General features: G+C 53.1%; 1 protein-coding gene across 1 annotated transcript; it reads right to left on the bottom strand.

Annotated features, from left to right (window-relative positions):
- Positions 1–5,967: 5,967 nt before the first annotated feature.
- On the bottom strand, positions 5,968–9,835 carry LOC132332113 (EF-hand and coiled-coil domain-containing protein 1-like). Its single transcript, XM_059856084.1, has 2 exons — positions 9,133–9,835; positions 5,968–7,859 (listed from the first exon to the last, which is right to left on the bottom strand). The coding sequence occupies exons 1-2, from the start codon at positions 9,766–9,768 to the stop codon at positions 7,449–7,451; spliced, it is 1,047 nt and encodes a 348-aa protein (XP_059712067.1). The 5' UTR covers positions 9,769–9,835; the 3' UTR covers positions 5,968–7,448.
- Between the last annotated feature and the right edge of the window lie 5,144 nt (positions 9,836–14,979).

The following is a 14,979-nucleotide window of genomic DNA, read 5'->3' on the forward strand; positions in this document are numbered from 1 at the left end:
GCAGAGCAGCATGGGAAGGAAGGGCTCCCTGGATGTGCCAGCAGCTCTAAACCCAACCCAGGCAGGGCCAGGCCTTGGCAGTGGCAGCAGGAGCAGCTCAGGCTCCGTGGGGCTGGCACAGGAGCTGTGAAAGGCTCAGCCCTGGGACACAACCCTGGGCTCGGCTCCTTCCCTCTCTGATCTTCTCCGTGGCTGCACAGAGCACAGGACACACTGGCATTGCACACGGGAGGAAGATGGACAGCTAAATGCTCCTTCTGCCCACTGAGAGCGATCCTGTGGGATCACTGAGGCCACCAGAAGGGAGCAGGCACGATTTCAAGATTCCTTACACTCTGAGCTTAACTTAAGGGAAAGGGCACATGAGTGGGCTGTTGCCACATGGACACTGATTATTTTGTCAGGAAAGGCACACAGAGAACTGACCTCCACCATGCACCTGAACCTTCAAACTGTCTTTCACCAGTTTTTCCATATAAGCCATGTCACGATGCCAATCTAAAAGAGAGCAAAAATCAGGCCCATTTCCATGGTGTGCTGGGATCCCCCTCTGGCTTAGGGAAATGGGGCCTGCATGGTGGTCATGTAAGGCCATGGGAGCCAGGTGTCAATGGACAAGGCCAAAGCTGCACCGGACCCTAAGGAGCTCTGGGCGGGCTCCTGGTCACTCTCCACCTCCTTTGCAGGCCCTGTGACACATTACTGGAGGGGTGGCTGGAGCAGACCAGGGCCTGTGAGGGCTCTGTCCCACCCGTGCTTTACCAGGGTTTCACAAGTCATGATGCCAGTCTAGAAAGGAGCACGGATGGGAACCATCCCATGGTGTGTTGGGATCCATTTCTACAGGGAACCCAGCACTCCAAGGAGGTCAGGTGATGCTGTGTGCCAGGAGTGCCAAGCAGCAGAGAGGGCAGCTCAAGCCTCAGCAGGGCTCAGGCCCAGAGGCACAGCAATTACCTCCTGTGAATGTGCCTGGCATCGCCTCCCTTCCGGCAGCAGAGGCTGCCAATGAGCCCCTGCTTCCTCTGGGAAACTGAGACATCGGCACAGCCTCTACTTCCATCTCTGCAGGAAGGAAAAGGGAGAACAGGATCAGGTGGGGCTGTTCCCAATGGGAAGGTGGCATCTTCAGGAGCCAATGCTGGTCAAAGACATTAATAACATTCAGGAAGTCATCCAAGCCTTGGAGTGGGGCCAGGGCTCTCCCTTCTGCAAACCACCACCCCTCCTGATCTACCCAGAGATCTGCCAGGCAATTTCAGGTGATCTTAAGGCATGTCCGGCCCCTGGTGAATTTGGGCTCCCTGGCAGCTGATGCCAAATGCCTTCCTGCAGAGGCTGGGGAGAAGCTGCAGCAAGGCCAGGCTGGGGAACAGCCCCGCAGGGCGTGGAAGCGGCAGTGGGGCAGCGAGGCTGCCATGGATCCCTTCCCGCTGTGCTTGGCACGGTGTGTCCAGATGTGCAGCCAAAGCCCCCGGCTGCTGAGCCCCAGGACAAGGCTGAGGGAAATGCACCCACCACGCTGGCTGTCCAGATCACTCAGCTTCTTGTCCACATGATTGGATGCCTCTAGAACCTTACTGGCTCCTCTAGGTTTGTTCCTCCCTCTCGGAGGACCTTAAGAGATGAATTTGCATTTTCCCTGAGATGGATCCCACAAAAGCAGGGCTCAGCCTGTGGGGTCAGCAGGGACACACTACTCACCCCTGCGACGGGAGCTGGGCTTTACAGCAGCAAGCAGGAAAGGAGCTTGAAATGTCCTCCCTGCAGACACCCCTGTAACCCAACAGCCACAGAAGCTTCTGTCACCTGGTTCCTGCCAGGTTGTCAATGATTATTCTCTGAGGGGATCATGGACAACATACCGGCAGGAGGCTTAAGAGGCTGCAAATCTTCATGGAGTTGAGCTGCTGGAGAACCCTTCCTAGCACGCTCATCTAGAGGGGAGCAAAGACCAGACCCATTTCCATGGTGTGCTGGGATCCCCTTCATGCCTTAGGGAGCTGGGCACTGCCAAGGGGTTTGGGTAAGGCCGTGGGAGCCAGATGTCAATGGACAAGGCCAAAGCTACACAGGGGCCTGGGGTGCTCAGGGCTGGCTCCTGGTCACTCTCCTCCCTCTTTGCAGGCCCTGTGACACATCCCTGCCGAGGAAAAACAGGGCCAACCCCAGGCCCGTGGGGGCTCTCTCCCTCCCCCAGAAGAAATACACCCTAAAGGCCTGGGGAAAACCATCCCCAGCGCTTCCCAGGGAGCAGGGAGCGCTGTCCCGGGAAAGGGGAGCCAGGCTGCCGGCTCACCTGCTCCCTGCACGTACAGCAGACCAGCCTGGGCAGCCCTGGCAGGCAGGGCCACGGCCAGGAGGAGCAGCAGGAAGAGGCGCAGAGCAAGGGCCATGGTGCCTTGCCCTCTGCCAGTCCCGCAGCTCTTGCTGCCACCGCTGTCCTGACACCGCTGTCCCAATGTCAGCAACCGTTGTTAAGGACTGAGGAGCTGGATATTTTGATTCTGTAGAACCACAGGGCTCTGTGACCTCAGAGCCTGCTGTGACCTCAGAATCCTGCTGTGACCTCATGGCCTGGGTGGGGATGGACCTCAGCACTGGAATTTTCCTTCCTGGGGAGGGAGCTCCTCCTGCCTGGCAGTTGTGTCCAAGGGCTTGGCCTGTCCCCCCAATTCAAGCTCACTGCTCTGTGTTCTGGGCACTGGCACAGGAGATCACATCCAAGGATTTCTGACCTCCTCAGGCACTGTCAGCCACAGCCCAGGATGCTGAGGAGTCAGTGGTCTCTGGCTGGAGACAAGTGCCACATTCCTACCTTTCAGCAGCTTCCCAGCGGGAACTTCGGTACCTTGGGGGGCCCATGGCTAACACAGCCCTTTGGTTTCATCGAAGGCTCTGCTTCCTCTTGTAGTCCTGAAAGGACACAGTCAGTCAATAAAACAGGGAGGAAAACCACCCAACCTCTTCAATGCTTTGATATGCCAAAGGAAACCTTGAGGAGCACGCGGTGGGTCTGTGCAGGCTGAGCAAGCCAGAGGCCTCCCATGACGGAGTGGCTGCCTCAGGGACGCGGTGCCAGAGTTCTTCAGCCGGGCCTGCTCCCAGCACTGTCACCAGGAGGGCGCCGCCCCCAAACAGCCACACAATTCGGGGTGCGGCTGTAGGGCACAACTGCTCTATGGCACAGGTGGAATGCATCGGGGGCAGGGACAAGGAACAAGGAGAGGCCTTCTGTATCATTCCCAAAGGTGTTTATTCCCAGGAAGGTCAGGGACTGAAAGACACAAATCCAGGCTGTAGAAGGGGTTTTTCAACAGGGGAGCTTCAAGGGCAGGGTACAGAACTTTAACCAATTGGGAGAAACCTGGGGAGAAGCATAAGGCAGGGAATACAATGCTTAAACTAATTGGGAATTACAGGGGAGGGGAACAGTTTAAACAACCCAATGGGATCTTGAGGGTTACAATAATGACAGGAAAGTTTCTGGAAAAAGGGGCAGGAGGGACTGACATGGTTCATCCTAGGAGGAGGAACAGGGCACATTCAGGAACAAAGGTCAAGTCTTTGGGAAGATGGAAAACCAGGGAAAAACCAACAACAGAAGTGCAAAGGAACAGTCCATTAAGGATAAAATATGCTATAGGAATACAAATTACAAGGGGGGGGGGGGGGGGGTTGTAGAACCGACCATTGAAACTGAATTGCAAATGAAAACACAATAGAAACACTCCACAACACCCCAGTGCACAAGGAAGAGCTAGAGATGCCACCACTCTTGGTGAGCTGTGGATCTGATGGAGGCACAGTTTGGAGAAGGAGGAATTGCCTGGCTGGTCACATCCAGGGGGTTGTGGTCAATGGCTCAGAGGCCCAGTGGATGTCAGTGCTCTGTGGTCTCTCTCAGGGTGACAGCAAAACCTCCCTGGACACTGGGAACTCAGTGTCCTGATGGTGCTGCTGGACAAGAGAGATGGAGGTGCCTCCCAAAAAGAACTGTTCAGATTGCCCAAGTCTTTCAGACCTGCTCAGTGAATGAGCAGCTGATTGAAGTGCAAAGATACTGAGAAACCACACAATCCCTTCCATGGGAAGAAACATCTCCCCATCCAAGCCTCCCCTGTCTTTATCCAACTCCAAGAGGAACAGACATATCTATATCTATCTATCTAGCTAACAAAACACCTTCAGCTTTAAATAAAATCTCATTATTTATCCTTTTGCTATGAAGTAGTGGTTAAAAGTTTTCTTTTAAAGAGATAGATTTAGTAAAGACATAAAATAACAGATGCTTTTAAGGTGTCGAATATGGAAAGTGCAGCGAATTCCTCCCTGACTGACATTCATTCACTCTGGCCACCCACAGGCATCAGGCGCTGGCAATTACACACTTGATACAATACCAATGGTAAGTATACAATTTCTTGAGATGTCTTTTTCCTCTGAAATGAATTGAACTCCAGCTTTTCAGGAAGGAATTTATTGAGGTTTACCTTTATAGTTGAACTGACTCACTAACTTTACAGGAATCAAAAAAGAAAAGCTGAAAGATAGTCCAGACAGAAACCTGAGACATTCATCAGAGTAGGAAGATCAGGATGGGCACCTGAAGAAAAGAACGATGAACTATTTGGTCAACTAGGCTGGTTTAGGAACCCAGTGATGGGACAGGGGCAGTTCAAGCCCTGGCACAGGAACCTGTGCACTCCGAAAAAGATCATGTTTAAGTCATACAGATTGCAGGAATATGAATCTGGAATATGAAATCAGGAATAGGTGATTATAATTACACACTCCAATTTAGGACAACATTTAATCACTTGCAGGTACTTAAAGACTTGCTTGACTAAATGCAAACTGTTGTTTCCTGCATTAGGGATTATAACTTAAGGGCACGGTTGGGATTTCAGATCTAAGTGATTGCAAGTTGATGAAGGTCTAGAAGAGGGATTTAGATGCTAAAAGAGCTTTTAAAATCTGATCCTAAACGAAGAAAGCATTTCCTTGATAAATATGAAACTATAAACAGGAGCAGTGTGTAAAGCTCATAGATTAGAGTCATTCTTGAATATGATCCTCTCTGGAAGAAACTGGACTTTAGCTGGAGGAAACCTGTGGCTCACCAAGCCAGATAGGGTGAATTCTCAGCAGAGATACCTGCAATTGTCAGTGCTTTCTGCAGAACACCCAAATCCCCCCATTCCTCTCCAGCCCTTCCTTGCAGCATTAGCTCTTGCCAACTGCAGACCCTGCTCACAAACTCTGTGTGGCAGCTGGCAGGGGAGAAAACTGCTCACTGGAAAGGTGACTGAAACACAGGCAGACTTTAACAGTACAGGTAACAGCAACCAAAAGACAGCCTGACTTAAGCAACAGGACAAGTGACACTCTTGCCAAGTGACAGCCAGAACCCTGTGGATTCCCAGCTGTCCCTCCCTCTCCATGCCTCAGCCAACCCATCTCTTCTCCTCACCAAGCACTCCCAGCAGCTCACCCGAGCCACACCCATGGATGTGGGCTCCTGCAGGTCAGGAGAAGGTGATTCTCTCGCAGCAGGAGGTGTTTGGGCTGCCTGAGCAGCAGCGTGAGCAAGCAGAGGGAGTGGGACAAGCTGGGACAGCCAAGGCTGCGTGGGGCAGAGCTGCTGCTGAACCCTTTCCTCACCCTAACACACAGCTCTGCACCGCTTATTCACCATTTTGTGCCGGTTTGGGCCCCTTGTGTGCCACTCCGGGAACACGTGGAGTGGTGGGATTCCCTGTGTTATGGAATATGAGCACAGGCATGCAAGTCCCAGTTATCATTATGCATCTCTTAAGTCAAACTGTTTGCACCGAGAGCTGTTTCACTGGATGGGGAGGTGCAGGTGCTTTGTGGCCAACAGAGAATCTCAGAGGCTGAAAGCTGGCCTGGGCCTCTGCTAAATGTGCTACAGGGCTAAAAAAGGGGTGTAGTTCCCACATGGTCAGACCAGCACCATTCCTGAGCTTGACACTCACTTTAAATTAGCATGCAATTAAAAAAGAAGTATTACAAATGAAGGTTGTCTTACAAGGAACATATAATTTGCATTTCTAAACTGGCACTCTTTGTTTTGATGTAACCCATGAAGTTCCTGTTCTGCAAGGCCAGTGGACATTGTTGATTGCCTTTAACCTGTTTCAAGGTGATCTTTTTATCCTTCATGGTACTTTGGAAAAGCAATTCCATAGGACAAGAACCCATCTTAAAACCTTTGGTGCCTATGCCAAGGAGAAGGTGACAGCCCTGACAAGCTGTGTGATCCCTTTTAGCACCAGGAGTTGTGTCATTCCTCCAGAGTCCCCTGACAGTCACCTTGAACTTTACATGCCCTCGCAGGGGTTTTTAAATCCTACAGGTGTTTAAAGAAATGCTTCTATTTTCTTTGATCTTCTGCAACCATGCATGTATTAACATTCACAATGCTGCCAGAAAGACACTGGATAAAATGGTTCTTTTTAGAACTTCCTCACTTCATAAAACACTACAATAGCTAGGATGCCACAAATAACTCACTATGAATTCTTCTTATAAGCAAACAGAGGAAGTGTGAGTTTAGGAAGAGGCAAGGACTTCAGAAGGTGCAATTTATTAAAATACTAGATTTAGCGTGTAAGTAAAAATATGTCTAGACATACTGATTTTCTTTGGGTCAGTGAAAATATAAACTAGATTTTATTCCTTAGGTCAGTCTGGAACTTGGGCAGAAATGACTAACGCTTACTAACCATCGGTGAGTCCAAGTTTGGTCTGAGGTTAAAAGCAACAAAAGCAGTGGACTATTAAATTTGTGACCAACTTTCTGACTTCTGGAAGGATTTGTTTATGCCGTTGCAAAAGTGGGGTTTAGTTGGCAAGTGTTTTTTGAGATTCCCACTCTATTATTTTGTGGGTTTAGGAACGTTTCAGCTTCCCTCCTCTATCACCTGTTCTCTCAGTGAAGAAGCAATGAAGTCACAGCAAGTTTCCAACCAGCAGCCAGAAGTTGTCCTTGTGTGCTTTTCCCCAATTCCTAGGACAAGCTGAAGAGCTTTTATACAAAATGGAGAGTCAGCCATCTGATTACAGCTGGCTTGGGATGGGACCGAAGGACCAGGAAAGGCAGCGGAAAAAGTCTGTTGGAAATGGTTTCTGAAGGACGTTCAGCAATTTGTGTTGGGGCTTTCCTGAAGCATTAGCATGCTGAGTTCTGTTGTTGAGTGTCTGAGGAGTGACTTCAGCTCTCTGCAGACCAGCACCCTTTGGCCTGGAAGACTGCTAGATCTCCTAAAGACCCCTACCAAGAAAATGGATGAGCAGCTTCTAATTTCCCTCTGGCCAGATTTTACAAGGTGTTCTGGAGACATCTAATAAGCCCCAACCAGAGATTCTCAAACTCACCTGTGCCCCAACACTGAATTTATGGGCACTTTTTGTCAGACTCCAACCTACCTGTAGTGCTGCAGTTGTGATTCCAGCTGCTGGATGTGTATTTGCAGATGTGGCACCTCCTTAGCTCTCACTTCCAGCTCCTTCACTTTGCCAAGACTGTTCAGGACAGCGTGTCTGGCCTCTTCCACCTTCCTCCTCGTCTCTGCCTGCTCCCTCTTCAGGTTACGGTTGCAATCTTCCAGGCTGACCAGAGCTTCCTGAGAGCTCTTCAGCTCCTTCTCCAGCTCCTGGCTGAACCTGATGGCTTCTTCAATCTGCCCATCCCTGGAGCTCCGCATGAGCTCCATTTCCTCCAGGACACTTTGGAGGCACTTGGTCTGGGAGTGCTTCTGTGTTAATGGTCTCTTCCTCCCTATGAAGCAGGATCCTCCTTCTCTATGGCTGGCATGGCTCTTCCACAGTCCCACCTGTAATGACCAGGAGCACAAAGCAGGGAGAAAATGATGGGCTTTAATGAAGACTGAAAGTGGCTGGATTGTGCTTTGTTGGTTTGGTTTTTTTTTTCAATCACATCGAGCTGATCAGCAACTAACTTTGCCAAATACAGAGACAAGGAAACAATCTCTGGAAAGTAGGTTTTAATAACTAGCTATGTATTTAATTTTCAACCTACACACTTATCATATTAGTGCACAAGTTTCTGTGTAGCTTTCATGTCATTACTATGGTCTGTACTCAGGAGTCAGGCAGTCTGCTGAAAAAGATATTTACAATGAAGTTGTGTTCAGAAGAAGAGAGCAGGGAGCAGCTGGGGGTGCTCTGAAGCTCTCCTCTTTGTCGTTTTCATTCATCCTGGGACCTCTGACTAGTGACTTTGTGTTTGCTGTCGATTTCCTTTCCCTTTTGCAGATGAAAATGGTAAAGGCGTCTCTGACCTGCCTTGCTGGACATTGGGAAGACAACAGTCATCTACTGCAAGTGGAAGTGTCACAGGTGGAGCAGAGTTCTGTCAGTGCTGTGTTAGTATCAAATCACACCTGGTGAGACCTGCCAGAACAATGGGTCCATGCTGCCCTTCCCTGCTCTGCCTGTTCCACGCTATTTCATGCCAGAGGAATTTAACTGCTGTTAAGTGTCTATGTGTGTCACTCGAGCCCGTACAGCAGAACCAGCAGAAACCAGCCCCGGAATTAATGGGGCTCTGCAGAGGAGCCCCAGACTATTCATCAGCCTGCCTGCAGAACTGGCTCCAACTCTGAACTCTTGTGACCACACTCTGAGGAAAACATCCTTCTAATATTCCTTTCAGGCACTTCTGACTGAGACACTGCTTGTGCTTGTGCAGGCAGGAATGCAAAAGTTCTTTCTCACTTCAGGAAAAACCCTGCACTGGTGCACATCCAGCATATGCTATCAGCACATCCTGACTGCGCGTGCAGTAGAAGAAACAGCAGCATTGTACGCGTGGGTTTGTTAAGCCGTAGTCCCCTACACTGTAAACAGAGTGCTCTTCACAACTATATTTATGGTACACCGGTGCCATACATTTCTCCTTAAAGCCTCCCTGTAACCAAACTTTGCTAAAAAGTTAATGCCGACGATGAACGAGCAACTTCGGCCTCAGTCTGGCAGCGGAGGGGTTATAAACACCGACTCTCCGAGAGCAGCATCTCTCCTGAAGCGCTCGGGGCCAGCCGAGCCGCCCCCGGGAGGCCGCTGCAGAAGCCGGCCCGGACTCACCTGCAGCGCCAGGCACCGCGCATCGCTGCTCTGCAGGGCGGCGCGCATGTCCTCCACCAGCTCCCGCAGGCTGCCGTTCTCCTCCTCCAGCTTGGCCATGCGGTCCTCGGCCTGCTCCAGCGCCACGATCTCCTCGTAGCACTCTCGGGAGCGGGGCCCCGGCGGCCGCCGCTCGGCGCTGCCCGCGGCTCCGCGGCCGGCGGGGTCGCTGCGGCGGCGGCGGCGGGGGCTGCGCAGGCGGATCTGGGTCTCGATGTGCTCGCTCTCCCGGCCCAGCGGCAGCCGCGGCCCCGCGCGGGTGCTGAAGTGGCCGCAGAGCCGCGCGTGGAACTGGCGGAAGGTGAGCTCGGCCGAGAGCCCGTCCCACAGCTCCGCGCACTCCTCGGGCTCCGCCGCCTCCTCCAGCCCCAGCACCTGGCACAGCGTGCGGAAGTCCTCGCCGGGGATGCGGCCCGAACCGGCGCAGTCCAAGCGGTGGAAGATCTCCTGCAGGTACTGGTCCAGGCCGGTGGCCAGCACGACGATCTCGTTCTCCACGCCGCGGTCCAGCCCGTAGTGGTAGGCGAGGGCGCTGACCAGCCACTGCGTGCGCCGGGCCGGCCGCCCGTAGGGGTCCCAGCCCTCAGGCGGCTCCATCGCGCCCGCCCGGCCCGCGGCGCTGCCCGAGCATCCTGAGCTCCCGCCCGGCCGAGCGCTCGGCCCCGGCCCGCGGCGGGGCGGGACGGGCGGGGCGGGGCCGCCACCGCTCCAGCGCCGCTCGCCGAGCGCCCGGCTCGCCCCGCAGCGGAGCCGCGTCCGCCTTTGTCCGGCACCAAAGGGGATTCCGGCAAAGCGGCTGGGTGCCATCGTGCTCCGTTTGGCTGCCAAGCCTGCGCCCCAAGTGTCTTTCTCATTTCTTAACTCATTTCTCCCTTCTGCTTTCTCTTTAGCCCAAGCAACACAATGGCATCGCACAATCCACTTTGACAAGGAAGGCTTGTGAACGAGTGAGTGCTTCCACTAAACTAAAACCCCAATGTGCGTGAAAGCCCACCTTCTGTTCGCTCAGACCTGCTCCCCTCTGTAGATGAGGTGACTTTATGGTGTTGCTGGCTGGGTCTAAAGAGGTCTGGGACAGAGGTGAGTAGGCGTTAAACTCGTTCAAACGAGCTGCCCAGAGCAGCGACTTTAGTCTCTCTTTGGCTGGGGAGTAGGACCGGCGTTGTTGAACGCAGGCAGCAGCACCAGCAGGGCTCCTCCACCAGCAGGGACATGCCAGGAGTCAGGAGGGGACCGTGGCACCAGCCGTGCCCAAAGGCTCAACAGGGTGCCAAAGTCAGGTGCTGCTAACAGGCTGCATTAAGAGCCCAGGCAAGGCGTGGTGAACAGCAACCAGTTTGGGAGCCATCCAAGGAGTCCTGTCAAGAGCAAATCATTCTAATATTCTCTCTAGGACAAAAAAGGAGCAACCCAGTCTGGCTGATAGGTGAGGAAAGAGAATTCAACTTCATTTAAAGCGCTGCTCAATTCAGGGTTGGTTTTCTTTGAGTGAACTGATGCTAAGAAATATTTGCTCGCGTCTGATGGGGTTTCTCTGCAAACAGGCTTGGATGAGAAATTTCTGACCACATTTGCTTTTGCTCTTTAAGATAAGAACCTGAGTAGCTTGGTTGAGGAATGGAGAATTGTTTGTAGCTCAGGAGGAGCCTTACATTTTAGCACAGGAGGAAGATAAGGCAAAGGTTGAAAAGCTTTCCCCTCCTGGACTGACACACTTCCAGAGGAGTCTGTGAGGAAAAGTCCCCTCAGCCACTGCCAGGGCTGTCTGCCTCCTCTGCAGGCTCAATATTCTGGGAGTTCAACAAGTCTCAGCTGCCACTGTATTTTCCTCTGAATATTTCTTGCTGTGCAGGACACAGGGGGAATATTTTGTGCTAGATTCTCCTCTGGGCTTTGAGGTAAATCTCAGTAATTCTGCTGATTGTTATGTCCAGATGAACATTTTATGGATAGCAATGAAAAGGGAAGTAGTAGTACCATGGAAAATTAATCGCTCAAAAGGTGAGTGTCATGGTTTGAGCTTGGCGCAATGCTAGTGCTTCTATGAGAATACTTTTTTTCTTGGTATCTATTGTGAGATGCGATCAGAGACAGAGCAGAGCAGGCTCTAACTTAAGATTGAAAGAAAAAAAAATTAACTTAAAACTACAAGGAAAAACACACAGAACACAGGATGAAAACTTTCTAAATTTCCTCCTCCTCCCCCCTCTAAATTTCTAATTCTGTTACTACTCTTTAGATTAATTCGCTCTCAGTCTATCACCGCCTTTTAGATAATTAATTCTCAATTCTTCGAGAAGAGAGGAATCTTTCCCTCACTACAGACTTCTCCAGGAAAGAGTCAAAATTTCTCGTGCTTCTGTGTCACGTGTGGCACCGCCCGAAAAACATTTGCCATCGTGACCTTTCTATGTCCTGTGCTCTCACCACTGCACATGGACTAGAGCTGCTTCTAGGGTTTTTTTCTTTAAGGACGTTTTGTCCAGTTTTAAAAAGAGCACAGTCTCTCTCTTTTTGGGACACTTGTCCCCCCCCAGATTTCACTCCTTGGGGTTGAGGGGTCTCTTGAACAGAGATCATCTTCTTCTTCTTCTTCGAAGATGGAGGGCACTACTACTACTCTCCTCACTTGTCGTCTCTGTTTACACACTTTCACCGCACTCTCCTGGCTCTGAGCTATTGCTTTTCTCTAGAATGCAGTCTCTGTGTCACAGGAACTCAAGGGTTCTGCCATGGCTATTCAAGAAAAGTCCAGCCAAAGGCTACTCTATCACCTCTTCTTACCTAGGATTCTTCTCAACTTCTCTCAATGTCTTTCACTTGTTCATTTTCTTGCTATTCTACTCTATCTCTTCAACTTCAGGAAGAATCAGCATTTGCAAGGTTTCTATCATCTCAAGAAGGGTTAAAAGTCTCAGGCTCTGCTGGTCTGGTTCATGAACTCCCACGGCTGGCTGCCCTGCTGGGCACCCCCCTTCTTCTCTTTCACGGCAGCCAGCCGCGCTATCACAGGCACAGGCTGCTCTCTCTCTCTCTCTCTCCCTCCGGGGGGGAAATGGGGGATGGCTGCCCGAAGCCTCGCAGTGCTCTCTTCTACTCTTCGGCCCAGGCTTGGCCTACCTCCCTCCGGCCACATGGCTCCCCTCCCCCACCACCCAGCTCGGAGCAGAGCAGGGGATGGTCTGCTCTCTTCTAAGACTGGAACTCAAAGAGAGTTTCCTCTGGGAGTTCACAGCTTTTAACTGCCTGTGTTCTCAGAGGCGTATCCATGCTCTCAGTGGACAAACTAGGTGCCAATATTAAAATCTGAACACCGACTGGCATGACTACACCATCCCACAAAAACTTCATTTCCTCTCAAACCACGACAGTGAACAGCCCAACTGCGCTAAAAATGAAATCTAAACTGAAGAATTTTTTATTTATTTTCCAGTGGCAGGTAAGGTAAAGCATGCAGTGTAAATAAAGTCTTTAAGAGATGCAACCAGCTCCCAATTGTATGAAAATCAAAGTGGTAAAGGATGAGAAAGGGCGTGGGAAGAATCTTCAGTCCTTCCTGTTGAAGGTCCAAGGGAATGAAAAGTGATTCTGGCTGTTGCCCATAGGTAACAGGGGCTATTTGTAGAGGAGAGCAGGTGCCCCAAGCTATTGGTGGCCCAAGCCCTGCGTGGCTGGCCCAGTTGCAGTCCTAGCTGGACCAGGGTGCTGAGCTCGGGAGGGGAGGAGGTGGGGGGATCTCGGGAGGCTTCTGCTTCAGGGCCGGGCTGGGGGGCCGTGGGGGAGGCACGGAGGGCTGGTGCTCTGCTTTCTTGGGCAGCTGCTGCTGCCGAGGCCACGTGTGAGAGCTGGCAAACCCGACGGTCTCTGGGCTCTCTGGGGGAGAGGGAGAGGCACGCCTTCTCGGCCAGGATGCTGGAGCAGCGGCAGCACGACTGTGGAGAGAGGAGGTGGCTGAGGCCCACTGCCAGTGGCAACACAGGGACCCTCCTGCACAGCAGGGCCCAGGGCTGGCAAGGCTCCCCAGCATGGCTGGAGCTACTGGCACAGCCTGGCCCAGCTGCACAGCTGCCCCTCACGGCCCCGGCGAGCAGGGGACGGCTCTGGGCAGGGTCCCTGGCCAGGAGCGGGCCCCAGAGCGCCTCTGCCTTTCAAAAGTAATCTCGTCCCTGCTCTTTCTCCTCCCCACTGTGCTTTGCCTCTGCCCTGTGCCCCTGGGGCTGCTCTTGGCCAGGCAGCCTCAGTGGCAGCCAGCACTGGCTGCAGCCCCAGCGGGCCCCCCAGGACAAGGCCCAGCAATGAAGAGGCCACAGAAAGCACTGGGCAGCAGCAGCAGAACCCTCAGCAGAGTTATGTGCACAACTAGGGAGTGACCAAACTCCACTGCAGCCTCACTGGGAATGCTCCCTGACTCTATGCAGCCTTTAAAGAAGCTGCAGGGTAGAGATCAGCAGCAACTTACCGTTTCTTTTCCTTCCACCACCGGAACCCAACATAGCAGAGCCCAATGAAAACTGGCACAGTGCACAGTGTCACTAAGGTGCCTATCATGCAGGACCTGCGCACATCCTGGGGGCAAAAAAGTCTTGGGGTGTTCTGTGGATTCTGGGCATTTTTTTCTGCCTTGCCAAGAAATCCTGTGGGAGCAAGGGGAGTGTGAGCCCGTGCTGTGCTGCACTGCTGAGCTGGCAGCACGGTGGATCCGGGCAGGACGCTCTCCGTTTCCCCCCGAGCTGGGGCCTGCAGGCACCTTGCCGCCCCTTGGCACAGGCTGTGCCTCCCAACCAAGCCCAGCAGGCCGGGAGGAGAGCCCGGGGCCAGCGCAGCTGCTTGGGCAGTCGCTGCTTCGAGGCACACGGGCCAAACCCATCCCTGAGCAGCCCCTGCCAGCCCTGGCCCTCCCTGCCCCGTGACAGCTCCCCCAGCCCCAGGGGACAGAGTCAGGCCCTGTCAGGACCCAGTGCAGCCCCTGCCCAGTCGGGAGCCAGGGCTGGCTCTGGCCCTGGGCTCACGGCAGGGCTCCCGCTCGGGGCTGCTCCTGTGCCTTGGGCCTCTGGGCACTCAGGGCCAGCTCTGGAGCAGCTGCAGCGAGAGGGACGCTGGTGCATGAATCCTGTTTCTCCGGGGCTGTGAACGAGCTCCAGAGGCCTCCAAGCCTCCAGAGGCGCCTCCAGCTTTGGCTGCTGCCAGGCTGTGCAAGGGCAGGCCCTGGGGGAATTGCTGCTGCCACACAGCCCCGCTGTGGGCTGAGCCTGGCAAAGCAATTACCTCTTGCGCCGGTGCCCATGTCTGGCATCTGCTCCTTTCCGGCATCAGTGGCTGGCACAAAGCCACTGCTTCCTGTAGGATGTGGCACCATCTGCACGGACTTTTGATCCATTGCTTGAGAAAGGAAAAAGAAGACCTGGATCAGATGGAATGATTCAGCATTTTGGGGGGTGGCATCTTCAGGAAACAATACTTGTCAAAGTCATAGATAAGGATCAGGAAAATGGCCAGGTCATTGGGGCTGGGCCAGAGCCCTCCCTCATCAAATCAGCCCCTACACCTGATCTGCCTGGAGACTGGGAAATTGCAGGGGATCTCAGGGTGTGCAGGGCCCATGGTGCAGTTTGGTCTCCCTGTCAGCTGATGCCAAATGCCTTCCTGCAGAGGCTGGGGAGAATCTGCAGCCAGGCCAGGCTGGGGAACAGCCCTGCAGGGCGTGGAAGCCGCAGCAGGGCAGTGAGGCTGCCATGGATCCCTTCCTGCTGTGCCGGGCGCGGTGTGTCCAGCTGTGCAGCCAAAGCCCCCGGCTGCTGAGCCCCAGGA

The sequence above is a fragment of the Haemorhous mexicanus genome, chromosome 11, assembly GCF_027477595.1.
Source record: "Haemorhous mexicanus isolate bHaeMex1 chromosome 11, bHaeMex1.pri, whole genome shotgun sequence".
NCBI classification, from domain to species: Eukaryota; Metazoa; Chordata; class Aves; order Passeriformes; family Fringillidae; genus Haemorhous; species Haemorhous mexicanus.

Bases quoted from the DNA above. Each gene is read 5' to 3' on its own strand.
- LOC132332113 (XM_059856084.1), bottom strand. From the start codon at position 9,768: ATGGAGCCGCCTGAGGGCTGGGACCCCTACGGGCGGCCGGCCCGGCGC. The intron at 7,860-9,132 runs GTGAGTCCGGGC...TGGTCATTACAG, and splicing joins CGCGGTGCCTGGCGCTGCAG to GTGGGACTGTGGAAGAGCCA.